This window comes from Canis lupus, chromosome 29 (genome assembly GCF_048164855.1).
Source record: "Canis lupus baileyi chromosome 29, mCanLup2.hap1, whole genome shotgun sequence".
NCBI lineage: Eukaryota > Metazoa > Chordata > Mammalia > Carnivora > Canidae > Canis > Canis lupus.
Genome location: NC_132866.1, coordinates 9465723 through 9491057, shown reverse-complemented (window position 1 = coordinate 9491057; position 25335 = coordinate 9465723). Strand labels below are relative to the sequence as shown.

The following is a 25335-nucleotide window of genomic DNA, read 5'->3' as shown; positions in this document are numbered from 1 at the left end:
CCCAGGGCCCTGGGATGGAGCCTCTCATCGAGCTCCCTGCTCCTCCCTCCTCCTCTGCTGTTCCCCCCACTCGTGCTCTCTCTCTGTCAAATAAAAAAAGAACTTAATAAATTAAAAAAAAATGTGTCTCGCTTTGCCACTGTATGCATCCCTGATAAATGAATGTATATGCATTGCCTGGCATTGGAAAGCTAGACTTCTGGTAGTGAATGTGTAGAGTAGAATCTTTTCTCTGGTCACATTCAAAACGCTGTGGGTCTGTGAATGGGTGAATGTGTACATAAGTAACAGGTGCAAGAGCATTCCATAGATTTTCCCCCCTATAATAATTTTATTTTTTTCCCTATAGTAATTTTAAAGAACATGGCAAAAGCCCTAGAAAAACCACACTTCTATTAACTTAGTGTTGAGCAATTTCTCTTGGTGCTAAAAGATATGCAATCGTAACAAGTACATAGGATCACAGCCATGTAAAAATAACAAAATTGCATTGTTTAACAAATTGTGTAAGAAAAGAAGGGAATTCACCGGAACCCTTCAGGTGGCAAGCCTGAGCGAGATATTTTTCCTACATCTTCAAAATTTTGTATGGGCCATCTATTATTTAAACATTTTAAAAATGCACTTGATGAAAACCATGTAGAAACCCAGTCCAAATATGGCATGTGATGAATGACCTGACAGTAACTGGATAGCTACAGCAAATCCATAATTCTGAGCCATGTTCCCCTAAGTTCCCCATAGCTTTGCCTTATGTGCTGTCCTGCTAAGTAAGTTCAAGTGAAGACAAATAAGACAAGTATGGGCATGAAGGTAATTCAGCTCCCAACAATTTTATATATAGCTAAACAGAATTGATCTTTGGACAATGCCTCTTGCAGTACCACATGTTGAATTGTCAACTATTATCAAAAATAGCTCTTTATTTCAAAGCCTGGCTTTGGCCCCTTGTGTCCTTTTCCCTGAACATCTAAAGATCGTCATTAAGTACTTAGGACCACCTTGTAAGTTAGCAGAAGTGGTTCAAACCCTCTATTATGGTGTGTACCCACTGAACACTTTCTGATTCTCCTGCCTTTTGGACTACGGTGAATGTATTTTCATATTTCCCTGTTCACAACTGACCAGCATGGAATGCTCCAAGCTGAATGTTTGAGATTCTCGGCATTGAATTTTGGAGAAAGTAGGGGCACGTGGATGCTTGTGGGAGGGGGAGGGTTGGGGGCGTGGTCTCATCATGGAGAGGAATGAGCTGCGTGGGGATGCTGTGTTCTGTGGTCTTTAGTGGGGAAAGGGTGGGGGTGATTCTGCTTGTGATGTGGCTCTGGATGCACATCCATGAGAATGAATGAAACATCAAATGTTTTCATTGTTGGCAGCACCGGGCACCGAGGCTCCTGCTCCACTTCTGAGGGTGCTGCCTGCCTGGATCCGGGCATCGTGTCCCTGGAGGTGACTGAGCCCAGCAAACGCCCACAGGAAGCCAGGGGCCCAGAAGGTTCTCCACTGCCCTGCCCCCCAGTGCCCTGGGAGCAGGAGTGCCCGTCAGCCTCCATGCCCTTTACCGAGGGCCCCCCGGAAGGTTGCTTGGCAAGCCCAGTAGCAGCACCTGAAGATTGGCCCCTCATCCAACACCCCAGGAGGGAACCTTCCCCAGGTGCCCATGGGGATGCCCCAACCGCACCTGTCCCCGAAGGGGGCAGTTCTACTCAGTGCGAAGCAGATGCCATCGTCCCCAGTGCCGGCAGAGGGAGAGGCCTGGACCAAGAGGGGCATAAATCGTCTTCCTCCAGCTGCACTGACCAGTTGCCAGAGGTTTCACCGGCGCCTCCTCAAGAGCTGATGAAGGGACAGCTGTGTGGAAAAGATGGTCAGCCTGGTGGTTTCGAGTCCCAAGGGAACGAGGCTGCAGGTGGCCTTCCCCCGGCAGAGTCCAGGCAGGGGGCGACTTCTGTGCAAGAGGCCCCGAGGGCCCCTGCTGCAGCTCAACCAGGCAAGGCGAGCTCATCTGGTCTGGAGGAGTCCCCCACAAAGCCTGAGACCCCGACTCCGCCAGATCCAGCCCCCACAGCCTCTGACAAGGAAAAATGCCAAGTGGAGGTGCCGCCTCAGGCTTTCGCTGATGACTCGGGATTCCTCAGGGCCTGCCACCCCACTGGGACGGCCGGAGAAGCGGACACAAATTCCTGGGAAAGCTGCCAGCAGCAAACGGGAGCACATCTGGTGCACGTCGAGCTGCCCTGGGATTCTCTGAGTCCTGCCCCGACACCTGGGGCTGGGGACTCTGGGAAGGAGACTGTGGGTACCAGCGATGCTCAGGGCCACTTGCAGACATGGGGGCAGGGGAGCGAGCCCAGCCCAGCTGTCTGTGCTGCAGCAGGCAACCCACCCGAGGGGGCTTTGCTTGTGAGCACAGAGCCTTCCCCACTTGCACTGATGGAGGAAACAGGTCCGGCTTCAGATTCTGCTTCACTGCCAGCCACTCAGGCCTCTGTTGCCACAGAAGAATCCAGCTGGTTGACCAGGGAGATGGTTTCTGGGGCTGAGATGCCAGTTCTTACGGATCTGGCCAAAGAGCTAGCAGATGCAGGGTTGGCAGGACAGGAGAAGCTCGCATCAGATCTCAGAAGTGAGCGAGAGGGTCTAGATGGGAACCGTGGAGAGGGTCCTGCCCCTTTGCCCCAGGACGACAGGGGAGAGGTCTCAATTAGGGACCAGAAAGTCCAACAAGGGGTACTTCCCCCATTCCCAGCCAGTGTATCAGATGAAAGTGCCAGAAACTCCCTAGGGTCGAAGGAGGAAGCCATGGCCCCTGAAAGCCCAGCTGTAGCTGGAGAGGAAGGTAAACTATCTGAGGCCAACTCCAGGGGAGAGGAAGAAGTCCCAGAGCCACTTGACAGTGGAGATCCTGAGAACCCAGGGAGAGAGCAACCCAGGGCTTTAGGCTGCAAGCCCAAGCTGGAGGCGGAAAAAGATGAGGTTTCAAAGCTAAGCCATGATGTGGAGAGCAAAGTGCATTCCAGCACAGACTCAGCACAGCCACTCAGAAAGGAGGGTCCTGGGCACGCCGATAGGCCTGGCCCTCCATCAGAAGATACAGCTAGAAGCTCGGTGACCTGTGGGACGATGGGAGAAGCCCATGTGGTCCATGCATCTGGCTCACTGCACAAGCTCCCCGAGAAGGATCTCATCCTGCCGCCTGGGCCGGATGGAACTGGTGAACACATTCTTCCCAAAGAAGCTGTCTGGGAGGGGCCGGGACTGCAGGCCCCGTGTCCCGACACCCTTCAGGACGTGAGGGGATTGGAGAGAATGGACTATCTTCCTGCTTTAGAATCTGAGAAATCAGATTTCCTGTCAACTCCTGCTGCCGAGGTCACCCCCAAAGCCCAGGAGGTGGAGAGCACATCTGACACAAAGATGAGGAGCCACCCATCTGCACAGAGGCCCGGCAGCTGTGACGGGGACGGCTTGCTGACATCCCCGGGCCAACCTCGTGGGCTGGGGCAAGAGGCAGCTGGTCAGGAAGTCCATGCTGAAGGGCCACATCCCCCCGAGGGGGAGAATTTGGCAGTGGACTGTGGGCTTATGATGCTCAGCCTGGAGCAAGATCAGCAAGGAAACCTGTCCTGCCTGAATGATGACAAGACACAAGGAGCTGCTTCTGAGGGACCCTCAGCATCTTCGCAGAACCATCTCCAGCCATTGCAATCAGAATCAGAAGCATCCATCTCTGACATGCTCAGGGGGGAGCCCCAGCAGTGTGAAAATGAGAAAGAGACTTTTCCGGGTAGTCCAGGTTTTAGGAACCTAGACGCTTCTGGAATCCACCTACCTGTGGAACCCCTGGATGTTGTGTGCTTGCCCACTCGTGGGAGAGAGGAACAAGCTTCCAGATCAGAACCTCAGGGTGAGCTCCCCAAAGGCAGTGTCTGTGATGCTCCCAGTTCGGCTCCCGGGGACAGAGTTCCAGAGAGTCCCCCGACAGAGCATCCAGAGCCGTCAGCCCCAGGAGGACCAGAGTTGTCTGCACGAGGGCAGAATGAGCAAGAGGGCGTGTGCGGTGGCAGTCAGCCTTCCAGAGTGTCGCCGCCCGCAGCAGCAGACGCCTCAAAAGACTCCCCTCTTGCAGGTCACTCGAACAGAGAGGAGAGTCGCTGCGCAGAGCAGGGCCCGAGCAAGTCCCGGCAGGAGCCCGCAGATGTGCCGAAAGCCAGCGGGCGGCATGAAGAAGCATGTCTCAGTGATGTAGGAGGATCTGAAGCCGCTGACGCTCGGGCCCCGCTCCAGGGGTTGGGTAAGACGGAGAAGGCAAGTGGGAACACAGTGGGGACCCCACCTTGTTGGCCTGACTCAGTAGCTCTCGGGGCCGCAGCTCAGGGCCCGCCAGCCCCAGCGCCGGCCAGCGCCCAGGGCGCACCCAGCCAGGATGCCCCAGACACGGAGGCGCACGGGGAAGGGCACGCAGGCAGGCCGCAGCCGGGCCCGGCCCCGCAGGAGGAAATGCAGCCCCCCACCGCCTCGGATGCTGGGGCCCCAAGGCTTCTTGGAAGTTTCCCAGCCGCTGAGGATCGAGGTGCTGACTGTGGGGCTGCTGACACCTGTGGGAATGCTGAGGAAGGAGAGCTGGGGGCACAGGGGGCTCTGGGGGTGCCAGCAGAAGCTGCTCCGAGCTGTGGCTCCCTTCAGACGGAGCTGCAGGCCCCCCCGGGGAAGGAAGCTTCTATCTGGGCCCTAGGTGAGCCCTGCCAAGCAGAGCAGCTTGCAGCCAGCAGCCAGAATGACTTGCTAGCAGCCGGGGAGCTGGGTGGGGTTCCCTGCAGCAAGGTGGATATTTCTGCAGCCCAGGCTCTCCCCAACCCAAAGAAACTCCTGCCACCTGGGCCACCAGAAGAGGCTGCTCCAGACACTCCTTACCTGCATATCGATGGTGCTGCCGGCAAAGGGGCAGGGCCTTGTCCCGTCGAAGAGCCTCTGCTGGCCTTGGGAAATGCCACCTCCATGAAGCTTTCTGCAGGCTTGCTTGCCCCTCTCTCACAACCAGGAGCTGCCAGTGGGGAGAGCTCTGCGGTGCACGCCAGCCATGGGAGCCCCAGAGCTGGAAACTTGGAGGGACCCTTGGACTCCATCCCCTACCTGGACAGGGCGCTGCTTCTGACCAAGAGTAAGCAGGTGACAGGGGAGGAGGAAGAGGCAAGAGCGCCTGGTGTGGGCACAGGACCCCATGAGATGCTAGCTCGCCCCGCCATTGAGGAAAGCATAGCAGGTGAGGCAGCAAGGGAGCCGGAGAGCAGCAGGAAGAGCGTGGTGGACCCTTCCAAGGATCCGAGGAGGGGCGCACCAGGTGGTGTGGACGCAAGCTCTAAGCAGATCAGCATCATCACTGGACTCCCTGACTTCAGGGAGCACATCACCAAGATCTTTGAGAAGTCTGTGCTCAGGGCCCTGACCGCCGATCGGCCCCAGAGTGCAGTGGGAGAAAAGGCAGGAGCCGAGGGGAGCGTGAGAGGCGAGGACCTCGCCGGGCCACGCCCAGAGAAGCCTCCAGATGGGGCTCAAGGAGTGGCCATGGCCCCTCTCCCCGCCCTTCCTGCTGGACTCAGGGTGGATGCAAAGGAGAAGAAGCAAGAGTTGCCTACAGAGGCTGAGATCCCCTGTCTGGTTCCCCAGGATCCCGCTCCAGGAAAGCTGCCGGGTGCCGCAGAGCAGAACCTGCCAGGTGCCGGTGTGGGGAAGGAAATGACTGGTGTCCCACAGATGCTGCAGGAAAGTGAGAAGCCAGAGGGGGCTGGGGAGGCCAAGCCCGCGCCTGGAGGCCTGGCCCACTCACAGCAGGGTGGAGGCCAGCAGAAGTTAGCTTCGGGTCCTGCCCTGCCGGCAGCTGTTCAGGAGACTCCCATGGAAAAGGCTGCTGACTTCCAGGTGGTTCCCCAGAGCCACCGAGAAGGGACCTCGGTTCCAGAAGATAGAATTCCTCCTGAAACCCACCACCAGGAAACACTCACCAGCGACAGTCAACCCGGAAAGGATGGTGCCTGGGCCTTTGCTCACACAGAGGGTCCAGGTGACATGCCCGTGTCCACCTCTGCCCTGGGAGCATCATCTCCCCATGGGGATGTTTCGATTGTGGCCAAGGCCATCAGTGAGCCCCAGACCCCCGACACACTTGGGGATGAGCAGAGGCATGGAGGTGGTGCCGGGATCTCAGAAACACAAAATGCCCTGGGCAAGCAGTGTGGCCCTGAGCTGCAGGCTGCAGAAGGAACAGCCACTCCCTTGGAGCCTGGCTCAGGAGCTGCTGGGGAGGCAGAGGGTGACGTCACCTTGAGCACAGCTGACACCGGGGCACGTGTGTCTAGTGACCCGCCTGAGCCAGGTACTACGAGGATGTTCTGCGGCGCTGCTCATGGGCTGGCACTGCCAGGGACCCGTGGGGACGCAGGCTGCTCTGCTGGGGCCCCTGGCACGGAGGATGCAGCCGCTCTGCGAGGGGAGAGCCCTGCTGTGCACCGGCTGGCTGAGGAGCAGCCCGGGCCCGAGCTCCCCACTCCTGCCGGGGGCGAGAAGCCGCGAGTCTCTTCACCTCCAGGACCTGACGAACCTCAGGACCTGAAGCCTGAACACCTGGCTCTGGAAGTGCTCCCCGCTGAAAGGTACAGAAAAGGACAGATCCCCCACCCCGGGGAGGGGCATGGGACCAGCTTCAGGCACTCCCACCCCGGTTGGTGAGAGTCAATCCAATAGACGGGTGGGTTTTTTTAAAAGCTAAGTTTTCTATACCTAATTGCTTAAATGTACCTGCTTGCAACCTCTGGATGTGCTAAGATTCTGAAAAATGTGAGAGAAATGGGTGGAATTGGGGCGCTGTTTGTTGGACATGTCCCGTTCCCTCTCTGGGTTCTTCATTTAACTAAAACTGTCTGAAAAGCATGAAATGTTTGCTGGCTGGCAACACGCTCTTGGGCCCTAAGGTTAGAATCAATCACATGTTTTTCTGGAACCAAAATATATGTGCTTCTGGATCTGGATATGTTTATACAGAGGGGCCTAAATGATCCCAAAGCATCTCATAGCCATTAACTGCTGGAAGATGATTTTTTTTCCTAGGGATTTTGGGGTAGTGCCCACTTAAAACTTGAGTTGGGAAATGAGCGTTTTTCAGTCACATGTGGAGAGAAATACCCTTCTTACCATCTTTTGCTTTCTTTACATTATCCCAGAAGGAGCCCCGTGCCGGACCCATCCACCTTACCTTCAGTTCCTGAGAAAGATGCTCCAGATGTCCTGGGTGAGGCTGTCTCAGACGAGGCCAGAAGTGTGGGAGGAGCAGAAAGGTCAGTGAAAAGGTATTAGCCTTTGGAAAAATGTGAAAAGAGATCAGCCTTTGGAGAACAATTCCTTTGGCAGAGACACACTGGATGTTTTGCAGAGGAGAGTTCTTATATGTGAAAGCAGCAAGTAGCCTTTGCCGTTCTTTATACAAGAAAAGCGATGCCCAAGATGATGGAGGGCTCCATTGTTATAAACAGGATGGAATGAATTTCACATCTAAGTTTATTACCTTAAAGAAAACAGCTTTATTGAGATGGAATTCATAGGCCATATAGTTCATTCATTTAAACTTTATGATTCGATGGTTCACAGGGCTGTGCAAGCATCACTACCATCAATTTTAGAACATTGTCATCTCCCCCAAGGAAACCCTGCATCCCTTGCACATCACATCCCAACCCCCAATCCCAGCCCTAGGCAAACACTAATTTGAGGCAAATGGGTTCCACAATGATTTAATCTCTGAAGCCAGAACATCTACTCGCCCACCCCAGTCACACTCCATAGAGATCTCGAGATTAGGGGACAAATAACAGGCGTAACTGTGAATCCCAGACCCTCACACTGTGGGAAGTGTGCCTGCCGGGTCTTTCCTAAGTGAAATGCCACCTATGGTTGTAGAAGAGCAGCTGCTCAGAAGTTTCATCCTTCTGGGGAAATGGAGATGTTGTGAACATCCTTAGTTAGACCCTTGGCTGTTCTGGTTTTGTGTGTGTGTGTGTGTGTGTGTGTGTGTATGAGTAGAGTAGGGTTGGACTTTAAATTAGTACCTGCGGCAGCCCAGTGAATCCTACCAAACAGCTGCAGGCATTTTAGAAATGATTTGATTCATATTTTGCACATGTGGAAAGAATGCATGATCACCTGTTTTTCGAGTCTGAGCACTTCCACCGACACTCAGCTGCCTTTCTGCCCTTACAAGGGCGCCTCTCATAACTCTGGGCCCGCGAGACGCAGGCGTGTGCTGCCCAGGCAGATGCAAGTGTAATCTGCCGTGGACACTTGTCTCTGCTGCTGACGTAGCAGGCCAAGTCCTCCTGCTGGCATGGATGTCGGACACTCCCACTTACAGCAGGAGAAATCTCTAACTAGGAAAATCCTCTCCCTCCCCACCAATGACATATTAGCGCCTTTCCCAGTGTCCCTGGAGGTTTTATCTCCTTCTTGGAGAACTTGGGAACGTGGGGCCAGAGATACAATAGTTTAATAAATATTCACGGCTCATTGTACGAATCGCTTTAAAATTTAAAAATTTTAAATCATAATTCTGAATATTAGAAAATCTGTAAGGAATAGAAAAGTATAAAGAATAAGAGACAAGGCCACGACCACACCTCATAATGATTACTGTTATTTATTAGTTTTGTGTATTTTCGTCCACTGTTGTGGATGAAATATTTAAATATTTGCAGAGTTTTTTCCCCCTCTGACATCAACACTCTGCGAGCATATCTTAGTGACTGAAGTTTTATGACATGGCACAGTTTATTGAGCAATGGGTGTTTCGGTGACGTTTCCTTTGCTCTGGGGGAGGGTGTCCGGGTGTAGACTCTTAGACTCTCTCGAGGTGTACCATCCGATTTGGCAGCCGCTCATCACGTGTGAGTGGAGGCGTGCTAGGAGTGTAAAATACATTCCAGATGGTGAAGACTTATGGAAGAAAAACGAACAAAAACATCATTCATAATTCTTATGTTGCTATGTATTAAAATAATAATATTTTGGATGTATTAGGTTAGAATATATTATTAAATTTCATTTCCCATATTTCTTTTTTTAATTAATTAACATATATTCATGAGAGACACAGAGAGAGGCAGAGACACAGGCAGAGGGAGAAGCAGGCTCCCTGCAGACAGCCTGATGCAGGACTCGATCCCAGGTCCCCGGGATCACACCCTGAGCTGAAGGCAGACGCTCAACGACTGAGCTACCCAGACATCACTCATTTCCCATATTTCTTTACCCTATTTCTAAAGTGGCTACCAAAACTTTTAAAACTACACATGTGACTTTTGCATTTTTGGCTTGCACGTGTGGCTCAGTCTACTTCTGGTTAGGTCGTTTGGCTCTAGAACCTGCATCACCCTGGTCCTGATGGAGGAGGGCTGACTTTTCCTGTACTTTGGGTTCTTGGGGAAAAAAAACCCAACAACTTGCCCCCATTTCATTGGCTGAAGATTTCCAGAAAGAATCCTGAATGGACCCTCTGTTCCAGCCTGCCCAGTGGGGTGACCTCTGTTCCCACCCACGAGGGAGATTATGGGGGCAGCAACATCCAGGCAAACAGGCTGCAACAGATTCCAACATAGGCTCAGTAGACCATGGGAGGTCTCCGGAAGATACAGACCGGCTCTGTATGTGCAACAGAAATAGGACACAGGCCACAGATGTAATCTGGAATTTTCTACGAGCCACATTCAAAACTAAACAGAAACAGGTAACATCACTTCCAATAATATATTTTAGTTAACCCCATACATCACAAATATCATCATTTTAACATGTAATGGATATCAAGATGATGAATTTTATATTCTTCATTCTCATTGTCATACTGAGTCTTTGAAAGCTGGTGTGTATGTTATAGCCACGGCGCTCGATTTGGACCAGCCACATCCCAGGTATTCAACAGCCACATGTGGCGAGTGGGTGCCCTATCGGACACCACAGCCCCTCACTGAGCTCTGACACCTGTCGGCAGTGATCCAGAAGTCCAAACCTTCCCACGGGGACCCCAAACGCCCACATCCGCCTGCCCAGCAGCCTCATTCGTACACATTTAACACAAATATTGGAAATATTTATTCGCCTTGAGGAGGAGGCTTAGTACTTCTGGTGAATTCTTTTGCCACAAGGATGCTGAGCTGTGGACCTGGGCAGGCTTCAGAGAGAGTCCAGCCCAGGCCAGGGAGTGCACATCCTGGGAAGAGCAGGTGTTGCACGGGAAGGTGAAGTTCCGCAGCGGTCTGGGGCAGGTTGAGTGGCCACACGATGGGCAGAGGCTGCCAGGAGCTGGGGTGCTGATGAAGTGCAGAGCAGGGGCGCCAGAGTCACACCCCAGCTCTGCCCCTTAGTTACACATATGACCTCAGTTTTCCCACCTGTAGAATGGGGAGAAAATTCGTGTCCACCTTATGGAGTTTCTTCGAGGGCTGAGATCGTGGATTCCGGCCCAATGTTGGCACATCCTGGGGCTTGCTGGCCGTCAGGTTCCCTAGTGCCTTTCCGTGGCGTGGCTTTTTCTTGTGCGGTGAACTGAATGGCCACTGTCTCTCTCACGTGGAGACTGTTCTCCTAAGGTTGAAGTTCCGTCCTGTCTTCCTTTTCTGGTACTGAATTCTTTGTGACAATATCTTAACGGCTGAAGAGAATAAATTCTTTCTTGCCCCCTCCTGGGCAGCCCACAGTGATCTGCTTCAACTTTGAAGTTTTTTGGATTGCGTTTTGTTGTGAAACCTTATGACTGTCTTTCGGTGTGTACCATAGTGTATCGTATTCCAACAACGATGAAAAACGTGTTTTGAGTTGCCCTGGAAGAGTGGAGCAAATCAAAATCACCTCTTCTAGTCTCTTCTTGGTTATCAGGTGACACGCTTCTGTTGAATTTATTGTATTTTGAAGGTTCTGTTGACCTGAATAGAGCTGATACCATGAATCAGGTTCACTATCTTAGAAATGTCTCTTTTCTACCTGGGTGACAAGACAGTTTGAAAACCCAGTCTCATATATATGTAGATGCCAGGAGCACAGGTATGTCTATGTGCTTTATTTTCCCAATTTTGAAGCCCAGTTGGCCCTGCTGGTGGATAGGCTTTGGGTATCCTGTGGCTTTGCCATCACCCCGTACCTGAGGGGCACATGTGCACCCAATTCTGAGAAGCAGGCATTCATTTCCACCATTGTGTGGTCCCTGCCTCTGGAAAAGCCTGGAGCCCACAGGCAGCCTTCCTTACTTTTTAGATTGTCCTACAGAAGGTGCTTGAATTGATTTCAACCTCACACACGTATAACTCTTCCTTGTGGATGGAAAATCGAGAATTGGGCATTTTGATGACACACCACTGATGGTTAGGTATGCAGTGCTGGACCTGTCTCGGATAGCACCAAGCTTGCTTTTGCTGAATATTTATATACAGCGGTCTTTTTCTTTTCCATTCGGGGAAATGGTCGGAAAGCTATCCTTTCCAATTATTAGTGCATTCTGAGAGAATCAAATTATTCCCAGATGCTTGGGGTCCTAGCGCAGACCTAGGCTAAACCAAGGAGGGCAGCTGGGTTGAAAAGTTGAGGGAGGTCAGGCGGGGGAGAACAGAGGGAGATGACGGGCATCGTGCCGAGGAAGTCCTCGCTGGGCCTGAGAGCAGAGCTGGAGCCGCTTCTCACCCTTCCTCCCACGCTCGCTCCCCACTCGCTCTCCACTCTTTCCTTCTCTCTCCTCCTCCTTCTAAAATTACCAGCTGTGACACCGTGTTTTTGAGTTTAAGAATCAGGTTTTGAAGATCCCTACAGCTGTGTAAATTAAGGAAAAGGCCAAAAAAATAATAATAATAAGACTCAATCCTAGTTGTCTTAGCAGATAAAGCCAGGACAACAGATCCCCCTCTCCAGTGAGATCCTTCTGGGTTTGCCGTTTATACCACTTTGGTTCCATTACTTTAAACTTCCTTTTGGGAAGTGTTGGGCTGCACTCTGGCCCTCCTTTGACTTGGAGCAATGTTCTTCCCAAACGGGAGACAGTGGAGTAAAACAGACCTGTTCCTGCCGCAGCGGCCTCTTACTGGCTGTGCGGCCTTGGATGAGCTGCTCCACTTTTCAGTCTTCTCATATTTATAAAATGGGAAACACAAAACAAAACACATTTCTCTGTGAGGGCAGGAGGTTGGGTTCGATGGGAATGTTTCTAAAGCATCTGGTATAATGCCTGGTATATGGTAAGGGTGTAATAAAAATGGTTAACCTCTCTTCTCATTTTAAATGTACTTTTTCAAAAGCATCCTGGCAATTAAGCAAAGGGAAAATATGGCCTCGGTCCCTAAATGAAAGAGTAAGAGTCCCGGCAGGAACAGGGAGACTGCTGCCTGGAAAGGGTCATTTCCAGCTGCTCGGCCTGTCTGCGCCTCTGTGTCTGTCATGTGTAACCTTGCTGTGCTCACAAGGAGCTTGTTACCTGGCTCAAAGGTACATAGGAACTGAAGACTCTATCAAGGACGTGGATTTATAGTGTCATCAACAGCTTCAATCATTGGGAGCCGTCATATATAAAAGTCAAAGGACCTTTTAAAATGCAGCCTTGATGTTCAGAAGCTTTTGTGTTCCATAATTAAAATGGGTTTTCTTGGAGGTGAAGCTGTCCTTGGGAAAAGGGCCAGGTCACTGGCTTATGGGGCGCCCACACATAGGGTGGCAGTGGGCTGGATTTCCTGCCCTGGCATCAGGCTCTTCTGGGTCTTCTGGGGCCCTCCGCCCTGTGGCCTCTGTCACATGGCACCTGGACCCGAGGTGGGGAAGAGCCGCTTGCCGCCACTTGAAAAACCAAAGCCAGGATCACAGCCGGGTGGTGATTTTCCAAATGAATGTGTCCACACCGACCCGGCTGCTCTTCCTGGAACCGCTCATTACGGCGGCTGGCGGAAGCCCTACCACATGGACCTGGATGCAGCGGTGTTTGAGAACCGGGTATTTTAGACTCCGGCTGATTATTGCTGGAAGGGAACTCAGGGGCATTCTCGTGAGGCTGGGAACAGGGAAGAGGCAGAGAACTAGTCCCAGATTCTGGGCCCTGATGGCATATTTCCCCCTGGATGCCTGAACTGAGCCCAGGACCCTTCCACAGGGGATGGGCCTGCTCTTTCTAGCCACGCTGGCCGCCCCAAATCTCCTTCTAGGCTTTTGAGGGAAGAATTCTCAGTTCTAGTGTGGAACCTAGAGCCTCGAAGAAGACAGATCTCAAACTCCAGCTCCAGGTCTAGCTCTGTGAGCTTGGGAGTGTCACCCTCGCACCCTGTTAACTCACCTGCACGTCAGGGGCCTGCAAGACTCCCAGGGCCATTAGGATTACATGAGCCACTTTATTTGGAGTGCCCAACACAAACAAGAACTCAGTGAGTCTCCTTGCACTCATTCCTCCCTCGGGGCCAAAGGTCCTCCGCTTCCAGCACCTTCTTTCTCTGTCCGAGAAATCCAGCACCCCAATAGGTGCTATTCGTGGACCCCTTTTGCAGAGGAGGAGATAGAGGCTCAGACATGGGGCACACAGCTTGCTCAAGGTCAGAGAGCTAATAACAGCTGGAGCTGGCACTAGAACCTCTCTTCTGGAAAGTGTTTCACACATCAGCTTAGATCCTTGATCATTAACTTAGCAGTCAGGTGGAGTCTTGGGAGAGGTCGCTCTCTACGACAGCACTGTCCCCCAGATTTTCTACAATAGACATGTCCTCTGTCCCTTCTAGGTGGTATGGCTGACATTAGCTACACGGGGCTTGGGAGCACCTGCAATGGGGGCACTTGAAATGCAAGGGTCAGTTTCCAGGCGAGGTGGTTTCAGGGCCACAGGGGAACTGAACCATGAATTGTATTGAGCTTTGATTATTTAAAATTGAAGTTGGACATGGTGGCTTCTTTGGGGGACAGCCCATCTCGAAGACGTATTTTCTTCATATATACAAACAAGGTTAGTGGGATCCCTGGGTGGCGCAGCGGTTTGGCGCCTGCCTTTGGCCCAGGGCGCGATCCTGGAGACCCGGGATCAAATCCCACATCGGGCTCCCGGTGCATGGAGCCTGCTTCTCCCTCTGCCTGTGTCTCTGCCTCTCTCTCTCTCTCTGTGACTATCATAAATAAATAAAAATTAAAAAAAAAAAAAAAAAAAAAAAACAAACAAGGTTAGTCATCACCATTAGAGCCAGTGTGGATTCCAGAAGGTTCTGTGTGTGTAGCCCTACTGAGGGCTAGGGTGCCCCCACAGGGTGGTGCGTGAGCATTGGTTTCCCCCTTGGCTCTGCAAGTGGCCAAGCCAGGTAGCTCTGTCTCCAGAGTAGAGACTGGGATGTAGTCACAACCCAACTGCCCGGCAACACTGATCAGCAGGAGGTGTCCCAAGCCCTTGAGAGTATGACCTTGCACCCAGGCCCGGTGCGGAGGCCTCGGGTAACCGAGTCAGCTGGCTCTAAATAGCAGCACTTCATCTAGAACCCTCCCTGCCCATGCCTCCCCACTGGTCCCACCTGTGTGGGAGCAGAAATGGGTTCAGGGCAGAGACTGGTCTTCCACTTGTCCTCTCTGCACCATTTTCTTGTCCTGAGAAGCTGGAAGGGCGGGAGAGGCTTCCCAGGGGCATGCAGGGCCAGTAGGCCCCAGCTAACTGCAGCTTAACCTCTCTTCTTGGAGCCTGTTAAGTCGTCCAGCGTTAAATATTTTAGCAGCCTGCTGATTCAGACGTTGACTGTGAAAGTGTTTCTGTTTCCAAGGAAGGCGCTGGCACAGGTCTGAGTACTGATACTTTTAATGCCCTTTCCTTTTGCAAAATGGGCAGAGTGTGTTTGGGAATAGAAACCTCAGGGGAGGAGTGTGTCTATGCCCTGGGAGGAGTGGGTAGGGTGAGCCAAGAGAAGACCAGAGACCACGGTGGTCTTGGGTCAGCAGGGAGGCCTCGGGCCAGGAGCCCTTCCCTTGGGGAAGCAGAGAGGCTGGGTCCCCCGAAGCCACCCCACGTCAGCCGGGAGGACCAGAGGAGGAGGGACCAGACGTGAGGCTGAGGGTGAAATCAGACTCTGGAGGGAGGGGCACGTTTGGCCACCTGAGTTCAATCAAATACAGATCTTCACTCTCAGGGCCGTGTGGGCTGGTCTGGCGACTGCTTCAAGCCTCTGCTTCATCATAGGTAAATGTCTATGGGGACTTAAAGGGGTGTTAAATGGGGATTACAGGAGGCAAGACATAGAATACTCTGCACAAAGCCAGTTTTCTTTTTTTTTTTTTTTTTAAGATTTATTAATTTTTAGAGAGAGGGGGCAGAAGGGAGGGGCAGAGGGAGAGAGAGTTCCAAGCAGACTCTGCACTGAGCTCGACCTTACATTAGCTGCACGATCTCAGGGTCAACTCTACACGACCCTGACATCATGACCTGAGCCGAAACCAAGAATCAGTGGCTTAACCGATTGAGCTGCCAGGCGCTCCGAGCCAGCTTGCGATAGCTGGTAGCTGTGACCATTAGAGAGCTGGGCCCTGTCGGCTGTTCGAGAGCCCATGAAACAAGGTCCCTGAGCTACGTGGAACCCTACAGGTAGCTCCGTCCCCCTCAACCGGCTCGGCAGTTACCCAGCACATACGCACCCAGACTAGGTGCTTAGAAGGGAAGCCACGGTCTCTTTCCTCAGGGAAGAGCTGAGCCTGTACACAGGCTCCTCCAGGAGAAGAGGATTGGGGTAAATTGATAGGGGGGTCAACCCGCTGTGGGCAACGTGTGCGGTTTGTTGACTCCTTGCTCAGTGCTCACGCACTCCGGAGGAATCAGTTGGTTCGCCCGCTCCTGTCTACAACCCGTGGCTTCTCCAGCCAACTGTACTTCCTTCCCCTCCCTGGGACGCAGTATTTGCCATCACAGGATCAGGAGTTGGGGTTATGATTCTGAGTTCTCTGTTTAGAGGTACTTGCTTGGATACAAGTTTGTGGTCATCTGTGGGTGGGTGGGGGTCTTGGCTTGTGGCCAAGAGACTAAGCCAGGATCTTGTTTCTTTGGGAATGTTAGATGTGCAGACAAGGCGCTTGGTTACCCGCACCTGATACTCTGCGTGGCACACAGTGGGCCCTCCATAAGCGCTTGCTGAATAATTCAACCCAACTGGCTATCAGGTGACTTGGAGGCTTCCTGTCCTGGAAAATCGGGTCAGACAGGACTTAGAGGCAGATGCTGGGTCTCACTTCCAGCTCTGCCATTAGACCCCTAGCCTCCAAGCAAGTTCGTCAGCCACTCTGAGCCTCAGTTTCCTTGCCTGCGAAATGTGTATAGTCCTAGGGTCAACCACATGGACAGACCATGGAGATTGCATAAAAATAATGTGTGTCAAGAGCTTAGCAGAGTGCCTGCCTGGCATGCAGTAGTAAGCACTTAAATTTATCAGATGTAATAGTTTTTATTAGTAGTATCATTATTACCGTCATAATTTGAATGATGCTAATACTGTCATTAAGGCAGGTTACTGGGAAACACTTGTGCTTTGACACATGGACTAGCTGAAATTTGCTGAAGTTCTTTTTCATCTGCCTTGGATTCTTTGGAAGGCCTCACTACCCTCTAAAGATACTTCCCATCCTTGAGCCACCAGCCTCCCTACCAGGGTGGCTTCAATGTTGCAACATTATATTTGATGCAAGGTCAAGCCATCCAGCACACATGAGGAATGCATTGGTTTCCTTGGGGAACTAGGGCTTTGGGGTTAACCTCTTGCCAAGAGTGGCTGCAAAGAAGCTGAAGCCTAACATTTGTGGGAGGGAGTGAGCGCCTGTGTGGGTGAGCCCAGCTGGGGCTACACCAGCAGATCGCAAACTCCGAGTGCATCGTATGGGACAGATTGCCCCGACTATTTTGGCACAGCGTTTTGAGCTGCTAACCCATCCCAAACCTCCTAGAAAAAGGGGCAGAGCTGAAAGTCGTCTGTCTTTGCCTAACTGCCAGACACCATAGCACAATGGCTGCGGGAGGAGACCCTTCCTGGCAAGTGACCAAGCCGCTGGAATTTAAACACGGATGGCCAGCGTTGGCAGAAAGTGAGAATTTGGGGGAGCAGGGAGTACAAGCCTTGGCGTGAGCTCTCAGCTCTGGGCCAGACTGCCTTTCCGGGCCACCTATGAAGGATGTTGGGGGTGGAAGCTCCTCCGGCTCCCGAGTCATGGTGGTAGGGATGCTCACCCTCTGAGACAGGTACCACCTCATGCCTGGCTCAGAGGTTCCTAATCATGAAATATCACAACCAGAAGGACTTCAGGACCTTCAGCCTCCTCATTTTACAGATGAGAAACCTGATACCCAGAGAAGGTATGTGACTTCCTTAAGGACGCACAGCTTGTCATGGGACTAGCCTAACTCCTGAATGCAGTTCTTTGGGGCTCGAGATCAGTGTTCTTTTCAACAACCCCACTGGCTCCGTGGTGAGTAAGCGTCACCTTGGCCAAGTACAGCAAGCCACCCAGGTGAGCCTGCTATGAGCTGATGTTGCAGATTGTTTTCTTCAAGGAGGGGTAGTGGCTGCAAGTAATCCTGTGCTTGGGTCCTGTCTGAGAAAGCAGCCTATGCAGGCTCACTCCAGCTTTTTTGCAAAATACGCTGCAGCCTGTACGTGATGCTGGCTCTGGCTTTCCTTTGCTTGTGGTTGGTTGCTTTTGCAGGAGGACTGCAGGAAGCCCGCTGTGAAAAGTTAGTTGGACAAGTGCTCACAGATGCTCTAATTTGCCACAATTAGGGGAGTGTGCAGATGAGGATGGGGAGGGCAGGCTCGGAGGAGAGTTCAAGTGGAAGTTCTGTCAAAACGTGAGTTTCATCTCCTTCTAGCTGAGTGTGTCTGTGTGAGTGGTTTACTAGGAACCCCTCAGAGTGGTTTCTCTATAAGGTTTTTGTTTTACAAATAGTTGAGACATCAGGGCTTGGGAGGTAAAATACTCTTTTTTTAAAAAAAAAGATTTTTAAAAAAATTTTAAAGGATTTTCTTTATTTGCGAGAGAGCAAGAGAGAAAGAGTACATGTGGGGGTGGGGAGAGGCAGAGGGAGAGGGAGAAGCAGACTCCCTGCAGAGCAGGGAGCCCAACGTGGGGCTCAATCCCAGGTCCCCAGGATCATGACCTGAGACAAAGGCTGACGTTGAACCATCTGAACCACCCAGGCACCCCTTTAAAGATTTTATTTTTAAGTAATCTCATTCAATATGAGGCCCGAACTCACAACCCCGAGGTCAAGAATCCCATGCTCCTTCAACTGAGCCAGCCAGGGGCTAGGAGATAAAACCCTCTTAATGATTATTGTAGGGTTTAGCTTTGCTTTTGCACGGAGATGGGAGCTTGTCTGTTTCCCCAGGCTCTGTGTTGAACTGATGTTTATACCTCTTATTTGGTTCATGTTTTATCTTCAGTGGAGAGTAATTATTCTGTATTGGTGGTCCCATATGGGGGGAGCTTTTGCTTTTCAGGAACTCCCGTCTTATTCTGCATTTGAGAACTCTAATTGGCCTGATGAGAGAGGCTGTCACACTTCCCTGCTCCTTCCCTCAGTCCTGAAAAGCCATCAACTCTGCAAGCCCAACAAGGGGCATTCCAAGCCTTCTCTTCTAAATCCCTTTTCCTTTGACATAGAAATGTGGAGAAAGGTATGAACAGAGAGGCAGGCCAGGACTTTTCAGGCGTCAGAGGCGGGCACTGACTCACAAGCATTTGTCCCAGGGTGATCCTCTGCCTGCCTTGTCCCTCACCCTCATCAACCACCTTCTTGTTTAAGAGACCAGACAGGAAAATGTAAGTGCCTGTGAAGCCCTCTCCACCCTCCAGCTCTGCAGGAGGCCCCCACCCCTTCCCCTGCCCAAGTATGAGAGTCTTCTGTAACCTGACCACAGTTCAACCCAGACAAATGCATTATACTTTATCGTATAGGATTTCATCCTTTACTGGAGAGCTTGGGCACTTGAGCTGGACAGGTCTGGTTCAGATTTGTCACTTATTCATTCTAGGGCCTCAGTCAAGTTGCTTTATCACTTTAAACCTTAGTTTCCTCATCTATAAAATGGGTCTGAAATTAATACCTACCTCTGGAGGATTCAGTGTGATAGTGTGTGGGAGTTGCTAGCTTGGGGCTGGCACAGCCTGGTGCTCAATGCGTGTTTGTCGCACAGAGGGTGAGGCCTCTGATGATATGAGACTGGTCCTGTTCCTTAGCACAATGGGCTGCACACAGTAGGCCCTCAACAGATGTTTGTAGGTTCATTGTATCATGTCCAGTGGATAGAGGGTGTGGGTATTTGATACATCCCTCAAAAGCTATCTGTTGGCCCGGTTAGTTCAACAGCACAACAAAGTCACTGTGGTGATAAGGCATTCCCTAGTCCATTTCTTCTTTCATGGAAACTGAGGACTTCTACTTAAAGGTCCTGTGCTGGGTGCTTGAGCATGAGGGTTTCTCATGCTCAGCACCATTGACACTAGGGTCTGGGGGATTGTTGGGGAGGGCTGTCCTGTACATGGTAGGGTGTTTAGCAGCCCTAGAGGCCGGGAGCATCCTCCAAGTCATGACAACCAAAAATGTCCCCAGACACTGCCAGATGTCCCCTGGTGGGCCAAGCTGCCCCTAGAGAGCCACTGCCCTAGGGCTGTGCAACTCATGTTGTGGTTCCTTATATTAGCAGCCTCAGCATCACCTGGGAGCCTTTTAGATCAGCAGAACATCAGGTCCTACCCCAGACCTGCTGAGTCAGAATCAGCATTATACAAGGTGTGCAGTGACTCGTTCTCATGTCAGAGTTCAAGAAGCTGCTAAGTTCATGGGCCACCCTGTAAGCAGCCAGGACCTAGGGCACTGTTTTCGACCTTGGCTGTGCGCTGAAATCTCCTAGCGAGCTTTAAAAAAATACTGATGCCTGGGTGCCCACCCCCAGAGTTTCTGATTTAATTGATATAGGGGTGAGGCATAGGCACAGGGAACTTTCATAGTCCCCAGGTGGTTCTATTGTGCAGCAAAGTTTGAGAACAGCTCGTCCAAGGGATATAGAAGCGAATCAAAGACTCAGGCTTCAGATGCTTATTTGTCTGGTGGGGAGATGAGACATCTTCGTCATCATTGTTAATGTGTAAACTGAACCAAGCCCTGCAACCACCCTTCGCTCTCAGCCCACCAGACCCTCACAATATCATAGCTATTCATCAAATGTTTTATTTTTTAACCATTGCCATGATATCACACCGATATCAGACTCTGATTCTTGAAGATGATTATTTTTCTGCCTAGAAAGACAGTCCAGTGGGCTGAGCTGAGCACACATTCGGGCAACGTCAGCCTGTGTGTGAAGTGGACTTTGTGTGGACTCCAGGAACATGCCAGGGTCCCACCTAGAAATTCTGGATGAGGCTAAGAAGTCATGTGGAAAGCTGCCCCCATACATTTCCTGCATGTATTTTGGGTTCAGGCTGACATTTCATCTTAGCATGGGTGGACATAATGGCCAAATGTTTCGAAGGCCTGAATCCCGCCTCCAAATATTTCTCTCCGCCCATACAACTCAGTTTTGATGGGTTGCAGCTCAGGAATGTACCTCGCTGCTTGGACAGTCCTTTGTGGAATGTGAGGACTTATCTGAGAAGCCCAGAGTAGTGATTCCCCTTCTAGAAAAAACGAACAAGAATAACAAAAAAACTTTCTCAGAATTCACTAGTGAAATAGATCTTATTTAATTAGTATGAGGGCTGGGCTCCCATGATAGAGCCAGGCACTGGTCCTGGGTTCCTCATGGCATACTTCCTGCCAATTGGTTCAGAGTATATAAAAATAACTTGAAGCTTAGCTCCTTGTCACCACGGGCTGGTTAGGAGTTGGGGTTCGTGGACGCACAGCCTGTGTGTGAACATGGTTCTTCTGAGTGCGAGCTGGGGTGAGAGACCTCCAAGCTGTTTCCTCTTTTGTCAGCTGAAGACAATAGCCATGAAGACCCATCCGAGGATTAAGTGAGAGAAGAGATGAAAGCCACTTAGAGTGTCAGCTGGGTGGCAAATGTTCACAAATGTTGGCTAATATTATAGTAGTCATTTTTTTTTAAAAGATTTTATTTATTCATGAGAGAGAGAGAGAGGCAGAGACATAGGCAGAAGGAGAAGCAGGCTCCCCACAGGGAGCCTGATGCAGGACTCGATCCCGGGATCAGGACCTGAGCCAAAGGCAGACACTCAACCCCTGAGCCACCCAGGTTCTCCTATAGTAGTCATTTTAACAAGTTTCTCAATCACCTCTTTGGTTTCCTTTATCTGATTGTTAAGTGGGGAAGGCAGAGAGCAAGCCGTCGTATGGATGGTACGTCGCTACCCTTCTAAGCTGGCAGATGATGGGATGATCCTCCTGGTGAGCATGCTCTGGGGGTTTGGGTTTCTGAGGTGAAGCCCTGAGGTCTGCCTTTTTGCAGAAAGAAGACCTTAAAATGCAGTGAGGTCCTGGGTGGATGGATTGAGGAAGGCTGGTCCTGGAGGAGAAGACTCTCCTGCCAGGACAGTGGAAAGTGGCAGCATTGATCTCTGGGCTGAGAGCACAGTGGGGGCAAAGCCATGGCCAGGCAGGGGATGGGGGAGATGAGGTTTTTCTGTCCTCAAGCAGACCACACTCTGGTTCAAGACAGAGCACATAGGCATTAAAATATCAGAACAGCTTAGGGCCCTAATTGTCTTTGCCTTTCATTGGGTAATGGCTGTAGGTGGCCACCAGCACTTATCTGGAAGGTATTGTCTAGGAGGCAGGGACTTTGTCGCTTGTGTCTGTCTCCCAGCACCTAGGAGGACCTAACACACTGCAGGTGCTCAGGAAATATTTGTTGAAAGAGTTCATCATAGACTTTGTCATCACAAAATGTTCCTAAGTATATTCAAGAACAGATTTAATTCTCACTCCCTAGAATGTTCTGTTTCTCTTCTGTCCATTTCCCTTCTTTTCTTAGCTCCATGTTTCACCATGTCCTTTAGGTGTGAACTGCCTTGAAGACTTTCACCTTCTCTGTGTACCACTTGTAGCATTACTTACTGTTTTTCCTTCTGCTTCGTCTGTATTTCAATGTATTGCTTTGTTTGGTCCTAGGTAACCTGTCTGTGAAGTTATGGGCCTGATGTGCTAATTATGTTTCTTTCCTAATATGTTTTAAATGCATATCTATTAAAATATCCTTATGAGAAATCTTAAGATGGTAACACTCCCTTGGCCTCTAAAACTCTGCTCAAGTATTCCGTCTTCTGGAAAATCTCCCCATACCTCTTGCGGGGCTTACTCAATATTTTCTTTCTGCCTCTGTCCTGTAGTAGCCATTCCCTTATCTGACTATAGGAGTGGGCACAGGGACCATGAGGCATCTGAATGTACAGGGAGCCCACATAGCAGGTGCTCAATAAGTGATTTTGATCAACTGAATGAAACTCCTTAAGTCTATAAAAATTTATACCACCTGGCTACATGTGGGTGCTCTGATCAGGGGCCCTGGTGTTCTGTGAGGACATCATGGTATAATTCAGGGGCCCGGTGCTCCTGAGCTTCTACTCGGGGGGCCGTCAACAAGTCAGATATATGAACTTCTATTTAGACTCACACCCCCAGCAAAGAGCTGGTGTGTTCCTTGTCCGGGGGGGGGGAGGGGGCATCACATATTCCTCACCAGCTAACCAGTCAGCCCTGCAATATTTTCTAGTCTCTGGCTTTGTTTCCCAGGTTTTTTTCTGGGGAATAGTGACTGCAGAGGCTCATGAATATTTTATTAGTTTCAGGTGTGTAGGCATCAGGCAAATTTGGGCACAGGTTTCCAGCCTGGCTTCCTGTTTTCATGTGGCTCGTCACTTCTTGGCCAAAGCAAAATATTGTAGCCACAACAGGGTTTTAAAGGAAACTGCAAACACATAGCAAAGCCTTCTTTAGTGGGCAGGGCTGGAGGCATTTCCTAGGCACCAATTTGCCTTTTTTTTATTTTTAAGATTTTATTTATTTATTCATAAGAGACAAGATAGAGGCAGAGACATAGGCAGAGGGGGAAGGAAGCAGGCTCCCTGCAGGGAGCCCGATGCAGGACTCAATCCCAGGACGCTGGGATCTCGACCTGAACCGAAAGCAGACGCTCAACCACTGAACCACCTGCGCGTCCCCCAATTTGCCTTTTGTATTCCAGGACACTCTCTTGGCAAATGGTCTTTCATTTGCTCTGTGGTTTTGGATCCCTTTCTGAAGCTTTTAGGTCTTCTCAACATCGCAGTTGACATTCCTTCAGGATGCTCTTGGCTGCAAGTAACAGCCCAATGCCAGAAAACCCTAATGATGATAGGTCCATCGTGTCACCTGGCAGGGAGCCCAGAGACAGGGCACTTTTAAGGTGGAGTGATTCATTAGCACATTTCATCTTCCCTTCTGCCCACCTGTAGTATGTTGACTGATGTCCCGTTCATTGTTTCAAGCTGGCTGCAGCAACCCCAGGCATTGTGCCCTCAAGACAATGCCAAGAGGCAGGAGGATGCCTGGACAGGAGATATGCCACCTGTGTCTTCTCTAAAGAATGAGGGAAATGTCACCATAAGCTGACTTCCCTTTCTGTTTCCCTGGCCGAGGGTGAGTCACATGACCACACCTATATTAATTATTTGAATATAAGCCAATAAGTAACCAAGGAGAGGGAACAACTGTTTTGGAAACAACTAATGAGAGCAGCCAGGGTGGCTCAGCAGTTTAGCCCCGCCTTCAGCTCAGGGCATAATCCTGGAGACCTGGGATCGAGTCCCACATTGGCTTCCCTGCATGGAGCCTACTTCTCCCTCTGCCTCTCTCTCTGTATGTCTCTCATGAATAAATAAATAAAATCTTAAAAAAAAAAAAGGAAACAACCAACGACTCCTGCCACAAAACTTTAGTTCCAGAGTTTCTCCAAGTGTGGTTTGGAATGCATCTCCATCTAGAATCTGCTTGCTAAAATGTACATTCTTGAGCCCCCCTTTCCTGACCCCCTTTCCTGAACCAGAATCTCTGGGAGCATCTCCACAATAACCTAGTGAGTCTTATGCATGCTGAGTTTCAGACCATAGGTCTGGTGTTTGAGGCTGTCCCATTAATATTTACAGATTGATCCTTTTTCAGGGAGGCTGAGAGAATAATAAATAAATAAAGCACTAGCCTTCCAAAATTCTCTGTCCAGTCCTTGCTTTTGGAGATTCAAACAAAAGTACTAGCTAACATCAAAGTACCTATGATGATATCTAGGATTTGTTTCAAAATAATCTGGGTAGCGGTGGGGAAGTGAGCAATGTGAATAAAACAGAATTGGCTGTGATTTGATAATATTGAAACTGGGTAATACACATAGGGTTCATTATACTGTTCTCTCTACTTCAAAAACAAAACAACAAAGACCTCCTTTCAGACACCTGTGCTGTCACTACACAGCCTTTGACACTGGGTGCGTCACTCCCCTTGAGATTCAGGTTGGATTCTAGGAGTCCAACAGCATAGATTCTTTCCTAGAAAGCAGTGTTTGCACATTTTCATTCCCCACCCCCACCCCTTCTCTCCAAATGAATCTTTTCTCTAAACAAAATGTTATGTGGAGTCCAAACACGGGACCCATAGAAGTGGAACAGTTCTTGTTATAGGTGCTATGGGTGCCTCTTGGGTAGCCTTTATGGTAACTCCAGAAACCCCAGGGCTCCAGAAGATAGTTTAATAGTGACTGCACTATAACACTGCTGAAAACATTCATACAACCTACATTTCTTTTTTTTAAATTTTATTTATTCATAGAGACAGAGGCAGAGACACAGGCAGAGGGAGAAGCAGGCATCATACAGAGAGCCTGATGTGGGACTCGATCCAGGGCCTCCAGGATCATACCCTGGGCTGCAGGCGGCGCTAAACCGCTGTGCCACCGAGGCTGCCCACAGCCTACATTTCTGCAGAGGCCTTGGCCTTGTACTCAGACCCAAGAAATCCTTATGGCGTAAAGATTCAGTCATGGATGCATGCAACTACTAAGGCACATGCTTCCTGCCTGTGATTTAGTCTCTTTCTATAGATTCCAGGGAATCCCAAGCCAGAGGGCACAAAACCTATATCCTTCCTCCTCTGTACTAGCAGTGTGATGTTACCGAGACCTGGAGCAGGAAGAGACAAGCGATGCATGTGTACTATGGCTGTGGTTGGGATCAGAGCTGTGTGGGTTGGCTGAGAGTTTCCTGTGGGGATGTATCTCTGTCAGGTGGCGGGATTTGGATCTCAACGCTCTATGATGTTGGGAGTTCTTGGCT

General features: G+C 50.6%; 1 protein-coding gene across 16 annotated transcripts in view; it reads left to right on the top strand.

Annotated features, from left to right (window-relative positions):
- The window catches only part of TACC2 (transforming acidic coiled-coil containing protein 2), a 213260-nt gene that overhangs the window by 62235 nt on the left and 125690 nt on the right, over positions 1–25335 (top strand). For 12 of the 16 annotated variants that reach the window (XM_072805034.1, XM_072805045.1, XM_072805043.1 and 9 more), the window contains 2 exons: positions 1380–6653; positions 7221–7346. In XM_072805034.1, coding sequence (XP_072661135.1) covers positions 1380–6653; positions 7221–7346 — 5400 coding nt within the window. The remainder of the gene's footprint in view (positions 1–1379; positions 6654–7220; positions 7347–25335) is intronic. The other 4 variants (XM_072805046.1, XM_072805038.1, XM_072805037.1 and 1 more) reach the window with 2 other exon arrangements.